The 24,363-nt window shown below is 41.9% G+C and overlaps 2 protein-coding genes across 2 annotated transcripts in view; one reads left to right on the top strand and one right to left on the bottom strand.

Annotated features, from left to right (window-relative positions):
• Positions 1-9,606: 9,606 nt before the first annotated feature.
• MCF2L2 (MCF.2 cell line derived transforming sequence-like 2) overlaps positions 9,607-24,363 on the top strand; it is a gene marked incomplete at its 5' end in the record, with an annotated part of 216,523 nt that continues 201,766 nt past the window's right edge. The window contains one exon of the mRNA XM_083363877.1: positions 9,607-9,685. Within this exon, the coding sequence (XP_083220003.1) occupies positions 9,607-9,685 (79 nt within the window). The remainder of the gene's footprint in view (positions 9,686-24,363) is intronic.
• ATP11B (ATPase phospholipid transporting 11B (putative)) overlaps positions 14,542-24,363 on the bottom strand; it is a 412,741-nt gene continuing 402,919 nt past the window's right edge. Inside the window, exon 31 of the mRNA XM_083363879.1 lies at positions 14,542-14,684. The gene's annotated coding sequence lies outside the window, so the exon portion shown is untranslated. The remainder of the gene's footprint in view (positions 14,685-24,363) is intronic.

Genomic DNA, 24,363 nt, shown 5'->3' on the forward strand with positions numbered 1-24,363 from the left:
CGTTAGGACACAGGTGCGGGTCACCAAAGGTCGTATGCGAGAGATGCGCAAGCGCACCTTCGTCTCCGCTGTCTTGTATTAGTGATGTCAGGCTTCCCGCTAAAAAAGCAAAACCGGAGTTGAGCAAGCGTACTGAGGGCTTTTGGGTTGTGGCTTCTACCATTCCCAAGAAGTGTATTGTTGACTTGCTTATCTGTCAGATCTCAAATGTGCAGTTTCTCAAGGAACTTTAGCACATACATTATGCAAGAACTATATACACCCGCACAGTGACATCCACCTACATACAGTATGTCTTACTTAAAGCAAACCCAGTAACACTGGAAGCTTCTCTGCCATAGCTTTGCACGAAATCATACATGATAAATTATATTCATTTAGGCAGCACTTGATTTAATTTATTAGTAAATAAAGAGTCTCAATTTATTTAACAAGACCAATGGATGCAAAAATGACCTTTACTCAGAAACCATTCCTCTCTTAAGTTACACTGGTTTTGTATATCTTATACTGGCTATTACACACCCAGTATAATGAACTTGATTACAGTTAACCTTAGCTTTTGCAGCTTGACATGCCCTGATTTATATATGTGCCCTAATGTATATAAAAACTACATACATATTTACAAACCATATAGAAACCTTTGTTAGTTTATGACTGGTCACACTGGGCAAACCCAGAAAACGGATTAATTCTCAAAGCAATATACAATATATAAAATATAAAGTAATATTGAAATAATGAAAGCAATATTGACTAAACAGAACAGTTAAATTGAAATTAAAAACAGCAATAATTGGTCAAATGTATAGAGAAAATCCACCTTAAGTGGCTTCTGGGACATTAAGAGGGATGATACAAGCCATCATACAAGCCAGCATATAAGTGCCATAATAAATAAAAAAATAAAAATCATTCCAAGGGAAGTTGGCCAGAACAGTAGAGCAGCTTTAAGATGTGGACTTAAATCTCCAGAAATCTTACATCTTAAAGCTGTTGAAATTGAGATAAACCAACATAGAGCACCCCCTAGAGAAAAGAAAATGGACTGCAGCCTTTTAGACCAATTGCAGTTTTTGAATAGTCTTCAAAGGCGGACTCATGGAGAATGCATTGCAGTAGTCTAGCAGGAAAATGATGAAACAAGAAGTTTGTCCTGAGAAGTTAATGAACATAAAATTGCTTGAATTGTACAGTTGAAGCTAAGTAAGCCATAAAATATTGGGAAGACTGCCTATTTTGACTCCTAGTGCAACTGCCACTGGGAGAGCATATAAGAATAAAGAGGTTGCCAGTCCAAATACATGAAATGGCTAGAATCAAGGAAGGGAGACTCAGCATTTAAAACCTGACCAAAGCAAAATAAAATCGGGTCTTATCATGCAGGAAATGACTTTTAACAGATGAATTTTCCGCTCTCCTCTGAAGCTGTATGATTCTTACTTACGATTATTAAATTTACTTATTTAATGTAATTTAACTGTTTAATTTTATCACTCGTCAACAAAAAAGTATAATTTCAGAAGAACTGGAAAATCAAAAACTCCTAGATTAAGTTGTGATCATGAAAAGGGTCCACCCTGACTTGATATCTAAAAACCCAAATTTTAGGGATTTTACTTTTCAAAATCTAGAAAGATATAAATGACACTGACCCTTTGCTGCCCTTTATGCACGATGGCTTAATTTAATACAGAACACTGCCCTTTTGTCCAATAATAGGAACAAAAACATTTCAAATTGCCCCAAACTGAATTACAGCTTTTCTTTTCCAGAAATGATGTTATTTGAGTTTGCAGGCTGTTTCTGATAAACTATTGTTGCTATAGACACTCAGTCTGGGGTCAACTTTGTGCAAATCATAGAGTTCCTTTTCCAACAATTCTTCTATTGTCTGGCTGAATTATTGGACCGCACTTTCACTTTTGCTCAGTAATACAGGTGCAAAACATTTCATTTACAGAACCTGTTCAGTCTACCGTGCCAGCAAGCAGAGGAGTTTAAAAATCTTTTGATTGAGTCCTTCTTGTGTGCCTCCAAACTTGACACTGGCTTAGATATAAGTGTTGGGGCTACACAAATTCTTTGCTAGAATATTAAGAATTTTGGGGCCTGTGGTTCCAACAGCGTTGGGGAGATGCCAAGGGAAACCTATTGCTAACGTTTAACCTTGATATTATTTTTTCTTTATTATTAGTGTTGATAGTGACTAGTTTACATTGTATAAATACTGCTAAACTAGCTAATGTCGGGGGGGGGAGGAAGAGGAGGAAGAGGAGGAGGAGGAGGAGGAGGAGGAGGAGGAGGAATCCAACAATGTTCTGTTCTTGGCTGAGAGTTGTTTTAAATGCTTCAGAAATGTAAATTAAGTTTATGCAGCAAAGGTATACAGGCAATATTTATTATGTTTTCTTTCAAATAGAGCACTATAGCTATCTAAAAATAGCCCTCTTTTATTAGCCCCTTTCATTCCACAAGGCATTTTCAGCAATTCCATTATTACAGAAATAGAAGAGCTTTTATTAAAGCTTGGTTGATTCTGTTGGCATTGGTGGTTTTACAAAGTGGATATTGTAATAGGGCCATAACTTCGAGTGCATTTATGCACATAGTTCAACTGCAGCAGATGATCTGAGATATGTTTTCATTACAATATTCACTTTATAACTGAGACAGATTTTATATATAAGGGACGCGGTGGCTCAGTGGGTTAGGACGCTGAGCTTGTCGATCAGATGGTCGGCAGTTTGGCGGGTTAAATCCCGAGTGCCGCGTAACAAAGTGAGCACCTGTTACTCGTCCCAGCTTCTGCCAACCTAGCAGTTCGAAAGCATGTAAAAATGCAAGTAGAAAAATAGGGACCACTACGGTGGGAAGGTAACAGCGTTCTGTGCGCCTTTGGCGTTTAGTCATGCCGGCCACATGACCACGGAGACATCCTCGGACAAATGCTGGCTCTTCGGCTTTGAAATGGAGATGTTAAGCATTCAGAATACACTTGCTTAGTCCCAGACATGGGACAAATCTTATTTCCTGTTTCAGCCTAGCCCAAGGCCATTTACAGGCAGTAGCCACAGCAGTGGCAGCTCATATTTGTGTACATTTTTTGGCTTGCTAACAAAGAATAAAGGGAGACAGATATGATCATTTCAAACTTATTTGTTCTCATCAAGTCAGCCATACCCTTCTGAGATTCGAACCTGGGCCGACTGCGTCTTAAGCAGTTGCTTTAACCCCTAGGCCACAGTCTCTCTCTCTCTCTCTCATACATATATATATATATATATATATATATATATATATATATATATATATATATATATATATATATATATATTACTGGAAGAGCAGGTAAAATGAGAAGGCAGAGCAGATTTGATTGGAACAGATTATTTAAATAAATATGTATTACAAAGAGTGCTCAGGATTTGTTTTCTGGGCTGCATGCAAACAACAGAAACTTTTTGGATAGAATGGAAATCTTATAGGGTTTTTTTTCTGAAAGAAGAAAAAAATTGAATTGAGGACTTTTGGATTTGATGTGAAGTATTTGTAAAATAGATGAGAGAGAAACAATAGGAATGTAATTAGCTAGAACTAAGGAGAAATTTCCTGACAGTTAGAACAATTAATCAGTGAAACAACTAGCCTCCAGAAGTTGTAGAGACTCCAACATTGGAGGTTTTTAAGAAGAGACTGGACAGCCATTTGTCTGAAATGGTATTGGGTTTCCTGCCTGAGCAGAGGGTTGGACTAGATGACCTCCAAGGTCCCTTCCAACTCTGTTATTTTGTTGAAAAGAAGGCCGGAAATCACTTATATATTTCTTAAGTTTAGTTTCCTTTTTCTTGCCCTTTTTTCTTTTCTTTTCTTTTTAGTTTATCTTTTACCCTATAAAAAGTCAATACATATAAACAAAAGGATTTGTTTTCCTGTCTGATGTCCTTAATATGAGAAAGAATTTTTTTCTTGGAAATATTTTTTTCTTGGAACTGGGGTCGGGGTGGAGTGTGTGTGGATTTTAAAATGTAAATTAAGCAAATATCGAGTGCATCCCCTTAACCCCATTCTGACCCTTGTACCATAATCTTATATAAGTAATGCATTTTTCCTTGGTTGGAAAGGTTGAGGTCAAAAGCAATAAATCTTGCTTTCTCATTAGGATTTTTGTAGTAATTATGTCTGCTTCCCTCATGCAGTATATAATGGAGGTTTTGTTATTGCATTATTGATTTATTTCTCTTTGTAATTCGGTTAAACTAATATACCAGCCTGGATTCCAATCTGATATCAGAACAATAATATCCATTCGATTATCTAGTAAAGATATCTTTTAGACCCGCAAGAGATCCATTAATGGGTAGGTAGGCCTATATCCAGTGCGAACTTTCTTCTGGACATCTGCAATATCTTCTCTAATTTAGTTTCTCCCTTGGGTGTTATTCTCCCATTTTAAAAATTTGTGGTTTTTCTCCATTTCTAAAAATGGCAACCAGCCATTCAACAGTTGGCTTTATTCTTAAATCAGGATTTCCCTGGTATCACTGGGAGCACCAGTATGTATAAAGTTACTACCCCATGTTTCCCCCAAAATAAGACCAGGTCTTATATTAATTTTTGCTCCAAAAGACGCATTAGGATTTATTTTCTGGTTAGGTCTTATTTTCAGGAAAATATGGTACTAAATGTGTCCGTCTGGCTGACAATCTTAACTGGGGCTTATTTTTTGGGTGGGGCTTATTTCCGGGGAAACACACTATGTTTGTCCAATGAATTAGACATGAATTAGTCTCACAAAATATGATGCTTTGTTGTAACACCATGTTCTGTTTACATATAGTCCTCGACTTACAACCATTTAGCGATTGCTGGAAGTGACAATGGCACTGGAAAAATGACTTACAATTGGTCCTCACACTTATGACCATTGCAGCTTCCTCGTGGTCATGTGATTAGAATTTGGGTGCTTGACAACCGACATGTATTTACGATGGTTGCAGAGTGTTGGGGTCATACGATCGTTGTTTGATACTTTCTCAATCAGCTTCTAACAAGCAAAGTCAATGGGGCGGGGGGAGGGGGTAGTAAGAAAACACACACACACACACACACACACACACAGAGTCCTTTTTACTATGCCCCCCCCAAATCACAAGAATGAAACTCGGGAAAAGAAATAAAATGTTTCACTCATGAAACCCCTGGCTATTGTGAAAAGTGGAAACATTGAATCAGGCCTGTTGATTCAGAAAGAGAGCTGGGTGGAGGTAATAGACCAGACATGTCAAACACAAGGCCCGGGGGCCGGATCCGGCCCACGAAGTGGTTTCATGTGGCCCGCAAAGCCATCCTGGAAACAATGAGGGAACGGCCCCCACTGCCTTGGCCCTGGCCCAGAGACCCTCATTCTGCCAGAGACCCTCAGATCTGTCCCACTCCTGCCCAGGCCCCCATAGGCACACTTCATGCAAACGATGTAGAGCTGGCCACGCCCACCCAGTAGGCCACGCCCACCCTGGCCTTACCCACCCGCCCCCCTGAGGGCAACCGCAATGCTGATGCGGCCCTCAATGAAATTGAGTTTGACACCCCTGATTTAGAAGGTTGTGGATTTCCCTTCTGTCTAGAACAGGGGTCTTCAAACATGGCCCTTTTATGACTTGTGGACTTCAACTCCCAGAATTCCTCAGCCAGCATGCCTTGCTGAGGAATTCAGGGAGTGGAAGTCTACAAGACATAAAAGGGCCAAGTTTGAAGACCCCTGGTCTAGAAGATGAAAATAGGAAGATCACCAGTTGCATTTGTCACGCAGAGTTACAGAATTGTAAACTTAGAAGGGACCACAAAGGCCATCTAAGAGGCAATCTAAGAAAAGACTATCTAAGGCCATCTAAAAATGGCCGTCTAAGAAAGACCAACTATTAGAAGCGACCACAAAGGCTAATCCTCTGTTACATGCATGGAAAAAAAATGATAAATAAGAGCTGATTGTCCAGCCTCTTCTTTTTCACTTTACAAATTTTATTAGTTTATAAAATACAATATAAAATACAAAGGAAAATTAAAAATTATGGAAAACTAAGGGAGGGAAAAGGGGAAGAAGAGAAAAAGGAAAAAGGCGTCGACCTCCAACTCTTTTTAGTACAGTAAAAGATAATAACATTAGAATCTCAACTTTTTTACTTTTATAAATAGTATATGCTAACCATTTCTGTGACAACAAACCTGTCTAATCAGCAAAAACAAAATCAAAGTTTAAAGGCTTTTCCCCATCATTTCCAAGTAGAAACAAAACTAAATATATTTTCTTCTTTGGATAAAGGAATCAAATGATTCCAGCCTCTTCTTAAAAAGCATTGTGTATATATATATATATACACAATTATATATATATGGATCTTTGGTCATTCGGGTTTTTCCCTGCGTAGAATTGAAGGTGTAGGAGCAACCCGAATGACCAAAGATCCACATACAAACACCCGCGAAAACCTCAGAAAACACACACACACACACACACACACACACACACACACACATATATATATATATATATATATATATATATATATATATATATATATACACACATACATACAGGCAGTGCTCTAAACACATCATGCAGACATCACCTGATACACCTTCTCTGCTGTAATCTCCTTCTACATGCAAAATAAAGGTATTTCGGATGATCAAGGTATTTTATGAGTTCTACTGCCTGGAAAGGGCCGTTAATTGTGATAAAATTCGCTTAAACAGACCAGCGCAAGGGTCTTAACAAGGAATCAAATCACTAATACGACAGCTTGGTTCCAGAACACCCCCATATTGCCTTTCTTGTTGTACAAAGGCATTCCAACATTTCAGCTCCAATCTTTAGCTGGAGGGGATGGATTCATTGTCAGAAAGATCTGTCTCTGCATTAAAAACAATACTATAACAAGGTGGTCACTATGTTCCTCAATAGGATGGTCAGTCTGAAACAGGAGTGCAGTCTTTTTAGCCACAAAGTTGTCAGGCTGGGCATGTAGAATAAAAAGGACCTTGCATTAGGCTGCAGTCATCCATCCAAAACAGGTATGTGAATTGTTTTGAATTTCTCCAGCCCTAAAAAAACAGTACCAGGATTAAGCCTTTGTTATTGCTGATGGTGCATTTCCTACCAGGATGTGCTTCCTGTATCATGATTATGTATTCTATATAACGATTTTGTTTTCATTTGCAAGAATAATTATAAACTGAAAGCAGAGACAGGCTTCTTTGTATCCCACAGATTAATTGCTGCAGTTGGGGGGTGGGCTCATAAGCCTTCAAGAAGAAGGGGATATGCAGAGAGGACACAAATTAATCAAAATAGTGGTCAGGACTTTGGGATAAAAACCTGCCCCCTTTTAACATCTTCATGGATATTTGATGGTGCAGTCAGGGCCACCGTCCCGATTCTTTTTTTTTAACAACCCTAGTCCACACCCCAAATATCCCTTAAAATAACAAGAAGGAACACAGTTTATTAGGCAAGAGAGAGAGAGAGAGAGAGAGAGAATTCTTCTGCCTATGCAAACTCATATTTTACTTGATGTTTTCTCTCTTATGAAGCAGTGCAGTAGTATATAGTACTGATGTGTTTCTGTTATGTGTCTCTGAAGTAGCTTAAATTTAATATGAGGCCTACCACATACTGTAGCTTTTATCAAGAAAATAAATGCTCGGAGTTGTTTAGAGTTGAGCAGCATAGAAATATAAGAGAAAGACAGACAGACAGACAGATAAACTGAATTATAGTCAGAAACAGAATGAATTATAGATAGAATGATTGATAGCTAGATAGTGATAGAATGACAGAATGATAGAATCATGGAGGTAAAACAATAGACAGAATGATTGAATGACTAATAAAATAATTGAACAGAATTACAGTTAGAAGGAATGGCTGAATAAATGATAGGATGGATGGACGGATGGATAGATGGATGGACGGACGGACAACAGGATTACAGGAGATTTTCTAGTCCAACTCCCTGCTCACACAGGAAACCTTATACCATTTCAGACAAAAAGACAGACAGATAAAAACCTAAGGTTGCTTTCTTGGCACCTTTTGGTCCGACCTAGGTCTATCCAATTTCTTCTCTCTCCTGTTGAAAAGGAATGACTGAATGATAAGACATAATAGATCGAATGCTTGAATGCTAGTTACCAGTGCTTTTTTTTTTAAAGAAAAAGGTGCCGGAACTCACCCATGTCATACAACCCACCTTGCCTACCCTACAAGGTTCCATCCAAAAAAGGTGCCGGAACTCCGTTCTGAGCGTTCTATGAGAAAAAAAGCCCTGCTAGTTACAATGACAGATGGATAGACAGACAGAGAGACAGGACAGCCTCTACAGCCCTTCCATTGTTTTGGATACCTTCCACTCCCGCCATCTCCAAACACCCAGGTCCATATGAATTACGCCAGGTAGAGAACGACTGCCTATTTCCCACGCACGCCATCTCTCCTGCCATATATATATATATGTAAAGGTAAAGGTTCCCCCGCACATGCGTGCTAGTCGTTTCCGACTCTAGGGGCCGGTGCTCATCTCCGTTTCATAGCCAAACAGCCAGCGCTTGCCCGAGGACGTCTCCGTGGTCATGTGGCCGGCATGACTAGACGCCATACAGTATATATATATACATACATACATACATACATACATACATACATACATATATATATATATATATATATATATATATATATATATATATATATATATATCCGTCATCATCAGGCTTTAGCTTCCTTCTTCTGGGAGAAACCCTCCCAGAAGAAGGAAGCTAAAGCCTGATGATGACGGATGGGATTCCGTCGAAACGTTGCGCCTACACCTTTAGTTCTACGCGGGGAAAAACCCGAAATATATATATATATATATATATATAATACGTTTGCGGTGTCTTCCCACAGTCGCCTAGCCTGGCCCAAAACCGCCTCCATTCCTTGAAAGCCAAAGGGGAGGGGCGGGAGGGAGAAGGAATTGGACGGACCCGGGACTGACCCCCCCCAAAAAAAAAACCGTGCCCAGAAAGCCCCCTCGGAGAGAGACCAATTTCTGTTTGGAAAGAAGCGGGGGGGGAGGGCGGGGGCGAGCCCCGCTTCCCCGCAGCTGGGAATGGTTTCTCCTGGGTTAGGCGGCGACGGGAGAGCCCTGGGTAGATTCCGCTCATTTCAGCCAGAGCGAGCCAAAGAGCGGAGCGCAGGAGAAATGCGGGCGCCGCGCAAGCCGCCGCCGCCGCAGCCGCCGCCACTGGCCGGTTAGCGGGCCGAGATTTGGGGTGCGTTGGGTTGGGGTTGGGGCGTCCAAAATGCATCGCGGCTCTGGAAACGACCTCGCCGTCAGGCCGGGCGGGCGGGCGGGCGAGCCTCGCCGCGGGGGATGTGGCGAGAGCCGCCCGCGCTAAAAGCAGGTGCGATCCGGCAGGCTTTGTCGCGGTGGGAGTGGCACCCAGCATTGTCCCCGCGGCGGCGGCGGCGGCGACGGAGCTGCTTCCCGCTCCGGCAAAGCGTCTTGGAGAAGGTGCGGGCTCGCGGTCTGGAGGCTGCGCCGTCTTTCCGGGTGTGAAATGCTGGTTTGGCTGAAAGAAGAAGAAATGTCGCATCGGGAACTCAGCCAGCGCCTGGCGACGGTCATCACCCATGTGGGTAAGGATGGCATCGCTTCCCTCCACCCGAGGTTCCTTCTGCCCGGTTGGGTGGGGGGTGGTGGGGGTGGTGGTGGAGGGTAATCGCCGCCCTCCTGGCTTGGGTGATGCCCGGAAGGTTGGGAACCTTTTGTAGGTCAGTGTTACGGGTGGATGGGGGAGTGCGGGGGTGGGAGAGCTGGAGAGGAAAGAAGGGGGGGATGAAAACATTATTTTTATTTTTATTTTATTTTTTTGCACTGCATGTTGGCCCGAGCTGGCTCCTTCATTACCGTTTATTATTATTATTATTATTATTATTATTATTATTATTATTATTATTATTATTATTATTATTATTATTATTATTTGTTTTCCAAGTTGGAATGGATTCATGAATTTCCCTCCGCGGGTTCTCAGCAAGCTTAGGATGCTGCTGGCTTTTAGCATCCTTTTTATTATTAATGATCCAAGAGCAATTGCCGTTTTCTTTGGTTTTCAATGGAAATTGCCTCCCTCTTGCCCTTTAACTGATAAATTCTGGGAGGCAAAAACAGCTGCGGAGGGGAAGGGAGGGGAGGGGGAAAGCCACTCTGGCTCCCATCTCCCACAGGTGAGCCTTTCCGCCATCGACACAGTCTCTGCAACGGGAAGCAGGAAATCAGGAAATCGCCAAGGCGGGCTTGGCTTGGTCCCAATTGGTCTTTGATCCAACTCCGAGCACTGAATGGGGGACACTTTCTCTGGCGAAGCTCCTCAGCAAAGACAGCTGTGCCACGGGTGGCATCTTGCAAGGAAAGCAGGGCTGAGTTGGAAAATGCTCCAATCCCAGCCAGAAGAGTCTTTGTTTGTGTGTGTGTGTGTGTGTGTATTAGCTTGTGTCTCCACTAAGTGCATAAAGGGAGGAGGGGGGGCAGAAATTAACATTCTTTGCTAATTCCATGGTTTGGTTCAAATGTTCCTGCAATGGAGCTTCCCAACCTCAGCAACTTTTAAGACTCGTGGACTTCAACTCCCAGAATTCTCCAGGCGGCATGCTGAGTGAGGAATTCTGGGAGCTGAAGTCCACGGATCTTAAAGTCACCCGAGGTTGAGAAACATCACTGTAGAGAGAATGTTCCTTTTCCTTGTTGCTGCTGTAGATTGCTTAATTTCTCTCTCTGGGTCTCTGGCAAATTGTTATAGAGCAAGGGATGATGGAAGCAAGGGCTGGAAGATCAGGCTTTAATGACGGAAGGCATTTCTTGCAGGCAGGATCCAAAAAAGTCAGCCCCAGGTGGAACTTCCCCTGCACCATCAGAGTCATCAACTTGATTTTTTTTTTTACCATGTCCTGCAGACACTCCTGCTCGCAGGCCTATGTCATTGGAAGCTTGAAACGTCCTAAGGTTGTCATTTATTAATCTCTCTAAACAGACAGGTAAACAGAATGACTATTCTCATTTATTTTCCTCAACTTAAGGCAATGTTTCTCAACCTTGGCAACTTTAGGATGCATGAACTTCCAGATTTTTTTTACCTGGGGAATTCTGGCAGCTGAAGAATCTTAAGACTTGCCAAAGTTGCATCTTAAAAGTTGCAAGATTGAGAAACATTGCCTAAGGTAAAGCTTTTTTTAGGGCATGCTTGGTTGTGATGACCTCATGGATTTATCCATCTATTTTCTTAGCTGAAGTAAGGAGGGTGGTTACTACTTTATTTTAGAATACTGGTTTGATTTCTAGTCTAGCTTACCGCTCATGGATTTCCTGATGGTGTCCCATCCATGTGTTTTTTTTGGATTGATGGTTTTCAACTTCAGTAACTTTAGGATGTGTGAACTTCATCTCCCAGAATTCCTTGGCCACAATGCTGGTTGAGGAACTCTGGGAATTGAGATTCAGTCAGGAGAACCCAACGGAGCAGGAAATTTGTAATGATTAAAGTCCTATCCTGGATATTCGTGAGGGAATGAAAAAAGTCAAGACTTTCTAAATGATTATTAATATTGATGGGATATTTCTCTTTCTTTCCAATGCTCTTAGGTTATCTGAACAATAGTTTGTCAATAATGTTTAATTCATACTGTATTGATATTGTTAGATCAAAACAATATAATGCCTCAAAGTTTACACGATAATGAGGAAGAAAATAGGAGAAAATAAAAAAGGAGATATAAATGTCAAAGGTGGTCACATGATGAAAGCCTGTACACACAATAAAAAAAGGCGAGGCTCTGATTGTTCTATGGTAGTCAGTATCTTGATTTTTTTTTACCTCTGCTTTAGTGGCCAGCTAAGCTATGACCTTCTACCTTGCTTGGAGCCAGTGGCAAAGCATAATTTTTAAAGTAATCTAGACTGCCCTGGTGACGCAGTGGTTAGAATACCATATTGTAGGTAAACTCTGCTACAGCCTGATGGAGTTCAAGATTGTCTCAACCTTCCATCTTTTTGAGGTTGGTAAAATGAGGACCCAGATTGCGGGGGAGCAAATATGCTGACATGATATACTGCTCAGAGAGTGCTGTAATGCTCTATGGGGAGGTACAAGTAATCCTCGACTTACGACCACAATTGAGCCCAAAATTTCTGTTGCTAAGTGAGATATTTGTTAAGTGAATTTTGCCACATTTTACAATCTTTCTTGCTACAGTTGTTAAGTGAATCACTGCAGTGATTAAGTTATTAACACGGAGGTTAAATGAAAGCTGGCTTCCTCCATTGTCAGAAGGTCGCAAAAAGTGATCATGTGACCCTGGGACACTGCAACCGTCATAAGTATGAATCAGTTACCAAGCGTCTGAATTTTGATCACGTGACTATGGGGATGCTGCAACAGTCATAAGTGTGAAAAACAGTCATAAGTCACTTTATTCAATGCCGTTGTAACTTGAACTGTCACTAAGTTGTAAGACAAGGACTATCTGTATATAAGTGCTATTGCTATTCTATACAGCACAGATGCTGAACTATTTTGACTCTTCTCACATCAGATTCCCTTCTGTCAATTGGGTTAATCCCCATAACATCTTTTTTTTAAAAAAAAAAAACTGCCTTTCCTGACAATTTAAGGCTCAAATGCCTCTTTCCATTAAGTGTGAAAGGTAATAATTTCAACTAATACGTTTCTCTCATGACAACAGCCCTATTTGTAAAACTTGCTCCAGAAATAAAAGGGAAGATTATTAAAGGAATAATAAATTAAAGAGCTTACAGCTGGCTTTGTACAGAGTTGCTTGGTGGTCTTCTGATTTCCCCCCCCCCCCCAATATTATTGAAATATTGGATGGCACTCTAAAGCAGATCATCTAATAGAGGTAATCCTCCAAAATCAAATCTATGGAAATCTGCACGGTTATAAATTCAAGTGAGAAGTTTTTTTTCCACTTCCGGAGTGTGTATGTGTGGGGTTTCCAGTGATATGAAATACCACACCAACACATAAGCACCCTTGTGGTGAGTTCAACCATTTCCATTTGAAAAGAGGGAATACATGTCTGAAATTCCTGGATATTTACCTGGGTGCTCAATTCTGTCTTTCCTCCAAATGGGAGAACATCCAATTTCCTTCCCCTTCTGTGTCTTTCTTGCCAATGACGTCAGGGTGGCAATTTATTGTGGAATATCACACACCTGGATTCTAGCCACTGCCAACTGCTGTAGGTTCAGCCTAATTAGGTTAATTTAGCTTGGAGATTTTTTTTTAATCCCATTTATATCCCGCCCTTCTCCGAAGACTCAGGGCGGCTTACAATTTAAGCACAAACCAATGTGCTTAGCAATAGCCTTCATTCTATGTATATGCCTGCTTATTAGGGCTCCCCCCCCCAAGCGGCATTATTACAAAGTCAGCTTAATTGCCCCCAACAATCTGGGTCCTCATTTTACCTACCTCGGAAGGATGGAAGGCTGAGTCAACCTTGAGCCTGGTGGGACTCGAACCTGCACTAATTGCAGGCAGCTGGTGTTACTTAAGGAGGCATTAGCCCACTGCTCCGCCAAGGCTCTTTTGGTGGAAAACCATTTGTTGGAAAACCTGATCGTGCAATTCCTATGAGAGCCATTTTCCTCTTACGTTTCTCTAAAACGTTGATGGGGCCATCCATTTCATTCAAAAGCGTTCCTTTGCGTGAGGTAGGCCTCCATCTAAATGTGATTCATGAGTAATAAATAAATATAAATAATAAGTAAATAAAAAACTGTGTGGCAAGCAGAGGGTCACTGATGTATCTCTCTAAAGGCTGCTTCTTCTCCCTCATGATGACAGGAAGTTCTCGACTTACAATCACAATTGAGCTCAAGTTTTCTGTGGCTAAGCAAGACTGTTAAGTGAATTTTGCCCCATTTTACATTTCTTGCCCATGGTTGTTAAGTGGAGCGCTGCAGTTGTTCATCCCCAAATTCCCAAGTCATCAATTTGATTTCCATACAAGATTTCCAGCTGGTTTGTTTCTTTGACCAAGATGCAATCGCTGAGGTTTATTTCCTTCTGCTGCATGTATCTGCCCCAGCACTCAATCTGGAGGGAAAAAAAAATCTAGTGGAAATATATTCTTTTAGGATTTAATTGAGCATGGAAAGGCAGGGAGGTTGATATTGATTGCTGAAGAAAAGACATTCACATTTATTTTATAAGTACATAAATCAGTGTTTCTCAACCTTATCAACTATAAGATGTCTGGACATGGCTGGCTGAGGAATTCTGGCAGTTGAAGTCTACACATCTTATAGTTTTTAATGTTGGGGAACACTGACATAAATAAATGCATGGATGCCAATATAGGTAGTCCTCAACTTACAACAGTTCATTTAATGACTGTTCAAAGTTACAACGGCACTGAAAAAAGTGACTTATGACGGCTTTTCACACTTATGACCATGGCAGCGTCCTCGTGGTCACGATCAAAATTCGGATGCTTGGCAACTGACTCATATTTATGACGGTTGCAGTATCCCAAGGTCATGTGATCCCCTTTTACAATTTTCTGACAAGCAAAGACAATGGGGAAGCCAGATTCACTTAACAATCACGTTACTAACCTAACAAATGCAGTGATTCACTTAACAGCTGTGGCAAGAAAGGTTGTAAAATGGAGCAAAATTCAGTGAATAAATGTTTCACTTACTAACAGAAATTTGGGACTCAATTGTGGTCATAAGTTGCGGATTACTTGTACCCCACTCACAAGAGGGGGAACAAAACAGAATAATTCTTCAGCAAAAATTCTTTGTTCTGAAGCACAGTTTGAAGGGGGAAGCTATCTGATTACAAACCAACATGTGTCAGCTTATCAAAACAGAATGGAACCCTTTAATGAAAATGTTAAATCACTAAAAATTCAAATAAATGGTACCAGAATGACCCATAGTGTAAGTCAAACAGGCAACATTCAATAAAAATTAACAAATATGGTTTTTAAAAAACCACAGTTCTATCAGGAATGTTGAGCGCATTTCTGAGAAAAAAGATTGGACAAAATTTGTTTGGAAGGGCAAATCTTTTTTGCTTTCTCGTTATGCTAACTACTTCTGAATATTTGGGCAGAATAGATTTAAAGGAAATACAAATAAATCTCCCACTAACCACCATCAGTCTTTCTCCTAGCTTCAGGCCATGAGCCAGGTACAAAAAACATTTGCATTCAGTCTCTTCCCACACTATTTGGTTACATTATTTGTCAGCCATAAAGGGGATTATTATCACCGCATAAGCATTGAAAGGGCTAGAGAAATTATACTGGCACAATTTCCTCACTAAGATTATTTTGCACTGTTGGGGCTTTCAGCAATTAGTTACAAGTAGAATTTAAACAGTGGTTCTGTAGGTATTTAATATTGTGCAGTTTTATCCAATCCTCCCACATCCCAAACAAAAACCTTCTTGAAAGCTTCATTCAACAAAGTTCCGCTGCAACTTTCATTAAAAGCTTCCTTCTTTTAATACCTTTGATACATTATCTAAGGTAGGTTTTCAAAGCAGTAAACGTTTCCTTTGTTTTTATCCAGACAAGGTAGAAAAGGAAGAGGGGTCTGTAAGAAAGTGATCCAAAATGGTTTTTAGTAAAGTGTCCCTAACAATCATGGTTTTAGGTATACCAAAAACACTATAGTAATTGGGGAGATTTTGCTTTCAGAAACCCAAAGAAACTATTTACTAGTTTTATGTCTTTCCATATTAGTTGAGGACTCTGTCTCTCTTTAGTGACTCTAGGACAGGTGTCTTCAAACTTGGCCCTTTTATGACTTGACTTCAACTCCCAGAATTCCTCAGCCAGGCATGCTGGCTGAGGATTTCTGGGAGTTGAAGTCCACAAGTCATAAAAGGGCCAAGTTTGAAGACCCTGCTCTAGGAGATGACCAGACTGAGCCCGAGGGAGGGGTCAGTCTCAAGTCCTTTCCCACCCACGAGAGATCTAAGTGCAGCCCATTTTGAATTCCACTCTTATCTACTGCCAGTTTGCTTTGTCTGAGTAATGCAGAATCTTGTAGGGAGTATTAACATGCCATAAACCCATATTCATTGGAAGCGCCTTGGCTTCTGTTTTCCTGTACTTGACAGACTCCCCAGTAAGATGATTTTGACGCGGTGGCTCAGTGGGTTAGGATGCTGAGCTTATCGATCAGAAGGTCGGCAGTTTGGCGGGTCGAATCCCGACTGCCGCGTAACAGAGTGAGCGCCTGTTACTCGTCCCAGCTTCTGCCAACCTAGCAGTTCGAAAGCACGTAAAAAATGCAAGTAGAAAAATAGGGACCACTACAGTGGGAAGGTAACAGCGTTCCGTGCCCCTTTGGCGTCTAGTCATGCCGGCCACATGACCACAGAGACATCCTCGGACGAGCGCTGGCTCTTTAGCTATGAAATGGAGATGAGCACCGGCCCCTAGAGTGGGAAACGACTAGCACGCATGTGCGGGGGAACCTTTACCTTTACCTTATACACAGCTAGGTATAGATTTGTGATTGTATTCCCAATGATGTTGTCCAAAAGGTCTGAAATGGGTGAAGTGAGGTTTACGAAGGGTTTCTACTAGCTGCTAGACAAAATAGAATATTGCCATTCAAGAATAAAGATAGGTCCTCCACTTATGACCACAACTGGAACCAGAATTACCATTGCTAAGCAAGGCGGTTGCTAAGCGAGTTGCTCCTGATTTTACAAACATTACTGCTACAGTTGTTAAGCGAATTATTGCAGTCACAGTCATTAAGTGAATTTGGCTTCCCTCATTGGCTTTGCTTGTCAGCTGGAAAGGTCGCAATTATTGATCACATGACCCTGTGATGCTGCAACTATAATAAATTACTGCTGCTGGCCAAGTCCCCAAATTTTGAACCCATGCCCATGGGGATGCTGTGACGGTCGTAAGTGCGAGGATTGGTTGTCAGTCACTTTTTTCGGTTCTATTGTAACTTTGAATAGTAGCTAAATGAATGATTGTAAATCAAGGATTAGCTCTACGTCAGGGGTGTCAAACTCAATTTCATTGAGGGCCGCATCAGCATTGCAGTTGCCCTCAGGGGGCCAGGTGGGTATGGACTGGGTGGGCGTGGCCTACTGGTGGGCGTGGCTAGAGTGCGTATGGCCTACTGGGTGGGCATGGCCAGCTCTACATCGTTCGCATCAAGGGTGCCTATGGGAGCCTGGGCAGGAGTGGGACAGATCTGAGGGTCTCTGGCAGAATGAGGGTCTCTGGGCCAGGGCCAAGGCAGTGGGGGCCATTCCCTCACTGTTTCCAGGATGGCTTCGCGGGCCACATGAAACCACTTCGCGGGCCGGATCTGGCCCCCGGGCCTTGTGTTTGACATGTCTGCTCTACGTACTGTTTGGTTGCTGCACCTCAGACTCCTATGCTGTTAAGTGCTATCTGGAACTTCTGGTTTAACCAGTACCGGGCCAGCAACCGGGCCGCACAAAGAAGCAAAGCCCCATCCGTGGGAGGCAGGCAGCACACAAAACAACACCCCCTCCAGTCTGCGGAAAAACCTCTCTCCATAGAACCAGTCCCTGGGGCCCGAAAGCTTGGGGACCTCTTTACTGGAGGATATCCGAGGCAGTAGCTGATGTGTAACTGAAGTAGACAAGAGTAGACAGACTTTCATCAATCCAATGATCTGCAACTACGGAATAGTTCAAATAGCTATCTATCTGTCTATCTGTCTGTCTGTCTATCTATCTAACTATCCATCCAGATAGACCTCGATGTGCGGCCATAGCTGAGCCCAAAATTTCGGTTGCTAAGTGAGACATTTGTTAAGTGAGTTTTGCCCCATTTTATGAGCTTTCTTGCTTCAGTTGTAAGTGAATCTGGCTTCCCCATTTATTTATTTTATTTTATTTTAATTCCATTTATATCCCGCCCTTCTCCGAAGACTCAGGGCGGCTTACAAGCTTAGCAGTAGCCTTCATTCTATGTATATGCCTGCTTATTAGGGCTTTCACACACACCCCAAGCGGCATTATTACAAAGTCAGCTTAATTGCCCCCAACAATCTGGGTCCTCAGATTGACTTGGCTTGTCGGAAGGTTGCAAAAAGGGAACACTGCAGTCGTCATAAATATGAACCAGTGGCCAAGCATCTCAATTTTGATCATGTAAACATGGGGATGCTGCAAAGATCATAACTGAAAAATGATCATAAGTCACTTTTTTCGGTGCCGTTTGTTGTAACTTTGAACGGTCACTAAACAAACTGTTGTAAGTCAAAGACTACCTGTATATATGTGTGTGTATATATGTATATGCACATGTGTGTGTATTTGTACCTTACAAATTTGGCAGTGAATGCACCTCATACAGGTAATCCTTGACTTATGACCAAAACTGAGCCCAAAATTTCTGTTACTAAGCAAGACAGTTGTTAAGAGAGTTTTGCCCTATTTCATGACATTTCTTGCCACTATTGTTAACTGAATCACTGCAAGTGTTAAGTTAGCCACAAGACTGTTAAGTGAATCTGATTCCTCCATTGACTTTGCTTGTCAGAAGGTCCCAAACAGTGATCCACCTGACTCTGGGAGTGGCTGCATATTTATGACTGCAACTGTGATAATTATGGGCCAGTTGCCAAATGTCTGAATTTTGATCATTTGACCATCGGGATGCTGCAACTGTTGTAAGTGTGAAATATGGTCATGTCACTTTCTTCAATGCCTTTGTAACTTCGAACAATCACTAAATGAACGGCTGTAAATCGAGGACTTTGTGTGTGTGGAGGTATGTTTCACCAATATAATCAACTGTTCTGTACCAGCCTACTACCGGCCCTGCAGATAAGGCAGGGACAACCCCTTTACAAGAAGGCAAGAGGCTGGACCTAAGCCTGCCAAATTTATGGACACAAAAGCAAACAGAGCAAAAACAAGACACGAACCATGAAACAGGAGCTATTCAAACGGTTGCCTTCAGCAAACCAGCCTTCCCACACATTCCCCTTTTAAACAGTTCAGGGCGTGGCTTCTCTCTGCCTCCTTCCGAGGTGCCCCATTGCCTTCCTCTGTTTACTCCTGATTGACTGCCTCCTGCGTGGGGCGTCCTTGAACAGGGACAGCTGTGGGTCATCTTCATCCACGCTGTCAGGCTCACACAGCTGGGTCTGCGTCGTAACCAGGTGGGAGGGGCCTGGCTGAGGGCTCTCATCAGCAACCTCTCCAACACCCCCCTTCTCCTCCTCTGAATCGTCCGACCCAACTGCCAAACCCACAGGCTGACCCTGAATCACAACATCAACCTCAGCTTAGTCATAGCTTTGATTAATATTTTTGCAGGAAAAAGAATAGGTCTATACCAGGGGTAGGCAACCTTGGCTCTTTTATGACTCGTGGACTTCAACTCCCAGAATTCCTGAGTCAGGAGCCAAGGTTGCCTACCCCTGATCTATATTGTATATGCTCTTATCTGCCAAAGGCAGGATGAAAATGTATCCATATGAAAACTCTATTCAGAATTTATTTAATACATGCTCCTGCCCTTTGTCTGGACTACTCACTCACCTGCACTTTAACTAACCCTCAAGAGTCATATAAAACATCTCTTCTGAGTTCCCACATTTGCTCAGTGACAGATTCAGCCATGAATCATGATTTAGCTGTCTCAGCTTAGTAGAGGCCAGGAAAAGGACACTTTTTATGGTGACGGAAATGGTTCCTTTCAAAAGTCTTTTACAAGCACATAGATCTTGAAGGCTGTCGAAGTTCACTATTCCTCTGGCTATTGCATAATAGCTTTTTTATTCCATGGGGTTGACTGCAGAATTTCGCTTTATATTGATCTCTTAACACCTGGCTCATCTTGCGAGATAATCTGGTAAATGTTTAGTTGGTAGGTCGCCATGAAACTCCAGGACGAATATCTAGCCTGAAAATAATGTAAAAATTAAAATCCCAGAAACAGCTACCGAGAAAAAAAAAACCCTCAATGTTTTAGTAAAGTCTCCAGATGTGGAGCTTGATTATGAGAATGCTGCAACAATCTTTAAGTGTGAAAAGGAGTTGTGAGTCACTTTTTTCAGTAACTTTGAAATGGTCAGTAAAGAATGGTTTTTTTATTTTATTTTTTTATTTTAATTCCATTTATATCCCGCCCTTCTCCGAAGACTCAGGGCGGCTTACAAACTTAGCAGTAGCCTTCATTCTATGTATATGCCTGCTTATTAGGGCTTTCACACACACACACCCAAGCGGCATTATTACAAAGTCAGCTTAATTTCCCCCAACAATCTGGGTCCTCATTTTACCTACCTCGGAAGGATGGAAGTCAAGGGCTACTTATACTTACACGTTACTGCTTTTAAAAAAAAATAATTACAATAAAATGATTTTGATCTATCTATCAGGGGTGGCACAGAAACTAGCCATTAAGCCTAAAAGGTTTAATTTCCCCAGTTGAACCACATTATTCTGAAAATCTAAACAGAAGTACTTTCTCAAGTCTGTTCAGTGCAGGCTAGAAAACATTATGCCCATGTCTGCAGAGCAGTAAATCTTACAATAGATCAGTTTCGTGTTTTCCTGTACTGGAAAGTTAGCATGGGTTGTGCCAAAAGACTTCCTCCGTTGCTTAATATTTTGTTTCCTTCCTCTTATGCTTTTACATGAGAATTATGGGCATCTGTCATGATTAGCAGCCATACTTTGCATTAGGAATGTAATCTGAACCGCTTTATTAATGGTGCCGCATTGTACACAGCCGGATATGCCTAGGTCAGCTTGGATATTGTTTTATGCAGTTTTCTCTGCCCAGTATTTTAGGCACCAAACCAAATTAAATCTGGGGTTGATGGGAAAAACAAAACACAATCACTATTCAATCTGTTATTCCAGCTCGATGACCCATTGTGCCTTCGGTTTTTGAATCTCCATCCATTTGGATCAGGATTACGGGTCTTTTCCCAATACTACTACTACTACTACTAATAATAATAAACCTTTATTGTCAAAGTACAACATGTGTACATTGAGATTAGCTGAGCCTCCCCCCGTGCTCTCCCCCCCCAACGCACAGTGACAACAAACCCTCCATCCCACCACACTATGTGAACCAACTACACCACACACCGGCATCCCAAGTCAATTCTGCATAAGATTATGCCCCATTTAAAAGCCTAACAGCCCACGGATAAAAGCTATTTTTCAGCCTGTTGGTACGGCTGGCTATATTCCTATATCTCCTACCAGATGGTAGGAGAGTAAAGAGATACCGTCAAGGGTGTGAGTCATCCCTGAGAATCTTCCTCACTCTTCCAAGGCAACGAGCCCTGGCGAGGTCATCCAGTGGTGTCAGGGAACAGCCCACAATGTCTTGTGCTGTGCTCACTACCCTCTGTAATACTTTCCTATCCGCGGCTGTCAGACCAGCATACCAAACCACAATACCATACGAGAGGACGCTCTCTATAGTAGACCGGTAAAAGAGGGTCATTAGCTGTTGTTCTACCCTGTTCTTCCGCAAGACCCTAAGAAAGTGAAGCCTCTGTTGGGCCTTTCTAGCCACCTGAGTTGTGTTAACTTTCCAGGTCAGATCTTCACAGAGGTAGACTCCCGGAAATTTAAAGGAGGAAACTCTCTCTACACTAAGCCTCATTTCTCCCCCAGGTCAAGACTGAGACAGTCATCGGTGGTCTTTAGCTGGCTGGAGATTAAAGTTACTTTTAATAATAGTAAATAATAATAGATTAAACTTGTAATGAACCAACTCTGGGAGGCTCATGACAGCCAAACAAGGGAATTGCAATCAACCTAATGACATTGAAATTGCGGATAGCGAAGGTGATAAAGTGAGGGGGTCACATCTCTCTCTGCCCAATACTGCGTGTGCTGTTCACTGGGCCTGCTGAAGCATCTGGGTGGTCTTCAAGGGCAGCCCCATGTACAGAACATTACAGCAGTCAAGCTGCAAGGTGACTAGGGCAGGGGTCCCCCAACCCCAGGCTGTGGGCCTCAACCAGGCTGCCGAAGTGGCAGGTGAGCGCACGAAGCTTCAGTTGCGCATAGGTGGGATTTAGGTTGCACATGCAAAACCATTCCCCCCGCTGCCACAAAAAGCCACTGCCACTGGTCCCAGAAAGATTGGAGAGTCCTGGACTGGGGCATGAGCGACTGTCTGAAGGGCCCTCTGATCTGCAAAAAAAAATGCAACTGGTGTACCAAATTCCCACCTTATTTCGGCATCATCCAAGGAGAGCTTGCAAAATGCATGAAATCTGCTAGAGTTTGTCACCCACTTAAGGACCCATGGATTACCAGGAGACTAGTAATATCTGAGAACACTGAGGCAGGATAGGCATCGAGCAGTGGAGAAAATAAATGTTGTTCCAGTTTCTTGAAGGGTTTTTTGGGAAAGCTCGCACACATTTCCCCCTCTTTTCTTCCAGTGAACAAGTAGAATGATGTACAGGAATTCTAGCAATCCTGCGAGATTTTTAAAGGACTTAATGAAATCCCCCCCCCAAATAACACGACTTAAATCCCCCCCCCAAATAACACAAAATGAAAACCATAAACAGGAGCAGGAACATTATCAGCACATCGATCTTCCTCAAGTATGCCTAAACTTGTTATTTCGATGAGTTTAAGAATCTTGAGGGTTGGTTTTTTTTTTACTCTTTAAAAAGCCGAAGGACTAAATATTCTAAGACAGGCAAGCGAATAGGAACCAGATGGCAATTTCTCCATTGCAAATCACTCTTAATAAGACTCAATTGTGGTAAAGGAAAAAAAAAACCAAGGGTTGATGGTGATTCTTAACCCTTCCTTTGAATCTCTGTAATAACTTTCTACAATTTCCTGAGGTTCCCAGCCTATACTTTCTACATACAGGCAGTTTTCAAATTACAGCCACAATTGTGCCCCAAATTTCTGTTTCTAAGTGAGGCAGTTGTTAAGTGAGTTTTGCCTCATTTTATGACCTTTTTGCCACCGTTGTTAAGTGAATCACTGCAGTTGTCAAAGTCACGCAGCTGTTAAATGAATCTGGCTTTTCCCCATTCATTTTGCTTCTCAGAAGGTCACAAAAGGGCATCACATGACCCTGGGGCACTGCGTCCGTCATAAATATGAGGTCAGTGGCCAAGCATCTGAATTTTGGATCACATGAGCACGTGGATGCTGCAACGGTCATAAGTGTGAAAAACTTTTTCCAGTGCTGCTGTAAGTTTGAACGGTCACTAAATGTTGTAAGTTGAGGATTACCTACATATGAAGTTTAATACATTAAATATTTTTTCTGAGTTGCAAATAAAATTGTGAGCCTTGAGGAATGCGAGTCTTTGTCTTCACTTTCTACCAAATGTATCATTTGACCACGCCTTGTATTTCTGTGAAAGTTTTAAGTCTCAGCGCTGTGATCAGTCTTAGGACAGGTCCAAAATTCTTGGCCCATCACCACCCAGGACATCCAGACTGTAAGAAAACAGACGTTATCTTCTATGCTGGTTGGCAGATCTAGTTCTTTTACAGTTGAAATTTATCCAGTGGTGGCCCACTATGTCAACGAATAGGATCCTCAATCCTAGAAGATTATACTTCATTCAACCTTTATATCTCCCAATAGACAATCTGGAGGTTTCTGACCAGGATGAGTGAAGCCTGCTGTCTTGGTTCCGACAGATGAACCTCTTTAGAAGAACTTTGAGGCATTGTTTACCTTATTCGAGTAGCAGAATATCGGCTCTTACATAACTGAAGCCAAAAATTGAATTCCCCTCTTCTGGGCACATAGTATCAAAGCACAATTCCCTCCTCCAATTAACATGCTGCCTGTTAGTAGGGGTGAGATGGAATGGAGTCATTTGAAAGAAGGGCTGGCTGGCACCTGGAATAAGAAGACTCAGTTTTCTGACATAGGTATTCTTCAACTAGTTTATTTAATGAATATTCGAAGTTAAAATGGCACTGAAAAAGTGACTTATGACCATTATTCACACTTACGACCATTGCAGCAGCCTCATGTTCACATGATCAAAATTCAGACACCTGGGAACTGACTCATATTTATGACAGTTGTAGTATCCCAGGGTCATGTGATCACCTTTTGTGACCACCTCACAATCAAAGTCAATGGGGGAGTCAGGTTCACTTACCAACTGAATTACTAGCTTAACAATTGCAGTGATTCACTTAACAACTAGGTCAAGAAAGGTCATAAAATGGGAGAAAACTCAACAAATGTCTCACTTAGCAACAGAAATTTTGGGCTCAATTATCATACGTTGAGGGCTACTT

Source organism: Vipera ursinii (genome assembly GCF_947247035.1).
Source record: "Vipera ursinii genome assembly, chromosome: 5".
Taxonomy (NCBI): Eukaryota; Metazoa; Chordata; class Lepidosauria; order Squamata; family Viperidae; genus Vipera; species Vipera ursinii.